General features: G+C 43.2%; 1 protein-coding gene across 1 annotated transcript; it reads right to left on the reverse strand.

Moving 5' to 3' along the window:
* Nucleotides 1-393: 393 nt before the first annotated feature.
* LOC124776107 (ankyrin-3-like) lies at nt 394-2340 on the reverse strand. Its single transcript, XM_047250949.1, has one exon. It carries the CDS (start codon nt 2338-2340, stop codon nt 394-396), a length of 1947 nt encoding a protein of 648 aa, XP_047106905.1.
* Nucleotides 2341-2966: the final 626 nt, after the last annotated feature.

The following is a 2966-nucleotide window of genomic DNA, read 5'->3' on the forward strand; positions in this document are numbered from 1 at the left end:
CTAACATTGAGTTGAGAATGAACATAAAAGCATATAGAAGTAAGAGACAAGATTTTATCAGTTGCCCTGAGAAACCATTAAGAACATTTACACACAAGTATAGACTTCTGAACTTCTGTAGATATTACTATTTATGCAAAACTCAATAACATTGTTTTTCAGTGACTCATCACTAGAATTGATAACGATTTACACATCTGAAATATATGTAGATTGTAATTACACTGTGATAAAATTTTATCTTCAGTGAAAAAGTTATGATGAGTACTTTGCTGCTGATAACACTAAAATATCTTTTGACAGTGTAAAAAAAATTCACAAAATCATTATAATGTTACATAACTTTTATCTACTTTTGTCAAACCATTCACTGAGCAATAACCGAGTACTCTACTACACATCAGAAAACAATTTACATACATCGTAAAATCGATTTTCTGAAGCTATCTGTGTCAGAGTTTCTTGATGTACATTTTTGCAATTTTTTATGGCATGATATTCTGCACATTTTATGTTCTTCAGTTCACTCAGCTCTTTTAGCACTTTCTTATCCTTTCTCCTGATTCTAATAAACATACGTTCAATCAGTTTTAGAGTCTCTTTAACTTCTTTTCTTCCACTTTGTTGGGCGAAATGTAACGGCGTTTTTTTGCCAGTTTTGGTGCTTGCATTGTACACTGCACCATGTTGCAATAAGACGCACAATATTTCGTGATGCCCAAATTTCGCTGCATAATGTAGAGGAGTATTACCATTGCTGTTGCTCAAATTAACAGCTGCCCCATTTTTAAGCAAAACATTAACAACGGCTAAGTGTCCTTTCCAAGACGCATACGTAAGTGGTGTTTCGTACTTGACGCTTCTGCTGTTGACTGGTGCTCCTTCCTGAATACATTTTTCAATTTCAGCACACTTGGCTTTTCTCACGGCCTCGAACAGGTTTTCGGCAGCAAGCAATAAAGCATTTACATCCTTGTTCCCTTTAATCGCGGCAATCTGCGAAACAGTCGTGATACGAAAGTAGTGTTTGGTTGTCACATCATAATATGCACCATTCTCTAATAAGCATCTAGCTACTACTGGATCGCCGTACTTCACAGCTAGGTACAATGCGGTTTCACCTCTGCTACCCTTTGCATTTACATCTGCTCCGCTTTCAATGAGAACTTTCACGGTATTCAGTTTGGAATCCTGCGCACTTGCACACAAGTGTCCGGACAACGTAAGAGGGACTTCGTTGGAACCCTCATCTGCTGCGAAGTGAAGTGGCGTCCAGTTTCTGCGATCAGCTGCATTGACTTCGGATCCTTTTGCCAAAAGATATTTAACTACTTCGACACGCCAGTAATCTGCTGCGAAATGCAGGGGTGTAGCCCGTTTGCGTGTCCTCGCATCCACTTGAGCGCCCCTGGCGGTAAGAATCTTTATGACGTCCACACTACCCACGTAAGCTGCGCTATGCAGTGGTGTCCACATTCGTAAGTCAGTGACATTAACGTCTGCTCTGTTTCTGATCAAGATGTTAACTACATCGGTGAAATTATTCTCTGCAGCAAGGTGCAAGGGTGTTCTTCCAGCTTTGTCCCTCGCATTCGTGCTAGCACCTTCCGCAATCAACAGCCTAGCGGTTTCAGCTGGGTATAAGCTGTACGCTGCGCTATGTAGAGGGGTCCATCTCTCATTATCTCTCACATTCACATCTGCTCCACTGTTTATCAAAATCCGACTTACTGCGGTTTGTCTGTTTTGTATGGCCAAATGCAAAGGGGTGAAGCCTCCCACATGCTTTGCATTCATCGCGGCCTTGTTCTGGACCAGCAGCTTCGTTATGTTAACATTTCCCTTTTCGGCTGCGAAATGCAACGGCGTATAACGGTACGAATTTTGCACATTTACAGCAGCACCGTTTGCTACGAGAAATCTGGCCACGTCTTCAGAATTCTGCGCCACAGCAGAAAGTAAAGGGGTGACATTTTTGTCGTCCTCGGCATTCACGTCTGCACCAGCGGAAACTAACGCCTTCACTACGCACAGACGGCCGTTCTCTGCGGCAACATGCAGTGGAACCACTCTCGAACCAGTCTTGGCGTTCACGTTAGCGCCAGCAGAGATCAAACTGAGCACGAGATTTGGGTCAACATGTTTGGCTGCTAAATGTAACGGCGTCATGCCCACCTCCCGTTTGCCCAACGGCGTAACACAACTCCCTTGTGCATCTACATTGCAGCCCCTTGCGATAAGCAAATTAAGAATGTCCAAATGGCCTTGTTCCGCAGCTATATGGACCGGTCGTACGTTGAAAGAATCTGCACCTTCGATGTCTGCTCCTTTTGCTAGCATTTCCGTCACACCTTGCAAGTTGCCGGTTCTTACCGCAGCGTGGAGCGATCTTATGCTGTCGCTCGCGAACATGGTTCAGTGTCGCGAACACCAACGCGGAGAAAAACTGCACTCACACAGACGCGCACCTCTCACTGAACAACACACCCACGACAAACTGCTACAAAACTGCACTGTTGCATCAACAACTGTTGAGACACAAACACCTTACACAAGGCCATCCAGGTGCTCCAACATACGAGAAACTAATTCACGCACGTCAGCAATGAAGACAGAAAAACTTATCAGCATAAGTGGCTCTGCTGATACTACAGCAAAATAATGTCTTACTGAAATATTAACATTATTTGATGGTAAAATCACATTCCAATTCTTAGGCAGCCCTATTCAAAAGTGAAGACTACTGCGTACCAGGTGAATCCCCTACGTGACGTCAACAGTGCGGTACGCCAAAAAGAAAAAAAAAACCAAAAGTACTTTGTGCGATTAACAACCATTGTAAGTTCATTGACGGTAAATGCAAAGAAACTAGTATTATAACAAATCCGTAGGTCAACTGTTGAAATCCATGCGAGCAAACTACCGGAAAGTCTTGCCAACTGTCGTGACAAAACTGTTACCTGGCG

Source organism: Schistocerca piceifrons, chromosome 2 (assembly GCF_021461385.2).
Source record: "Schistocerca piceifrons isolate TAMUIC-IGC-003096 chromosome 2, iqSchPice1.1, whole genome shotgun sequence".
In the NCBI taxonomy this organism is placed as follows: Eukaryota; Metazoa; Arthropoda; class Insecta; order Orthoptera; family Acrididae; genus Schistocerca; species Schistocerca piceifrons.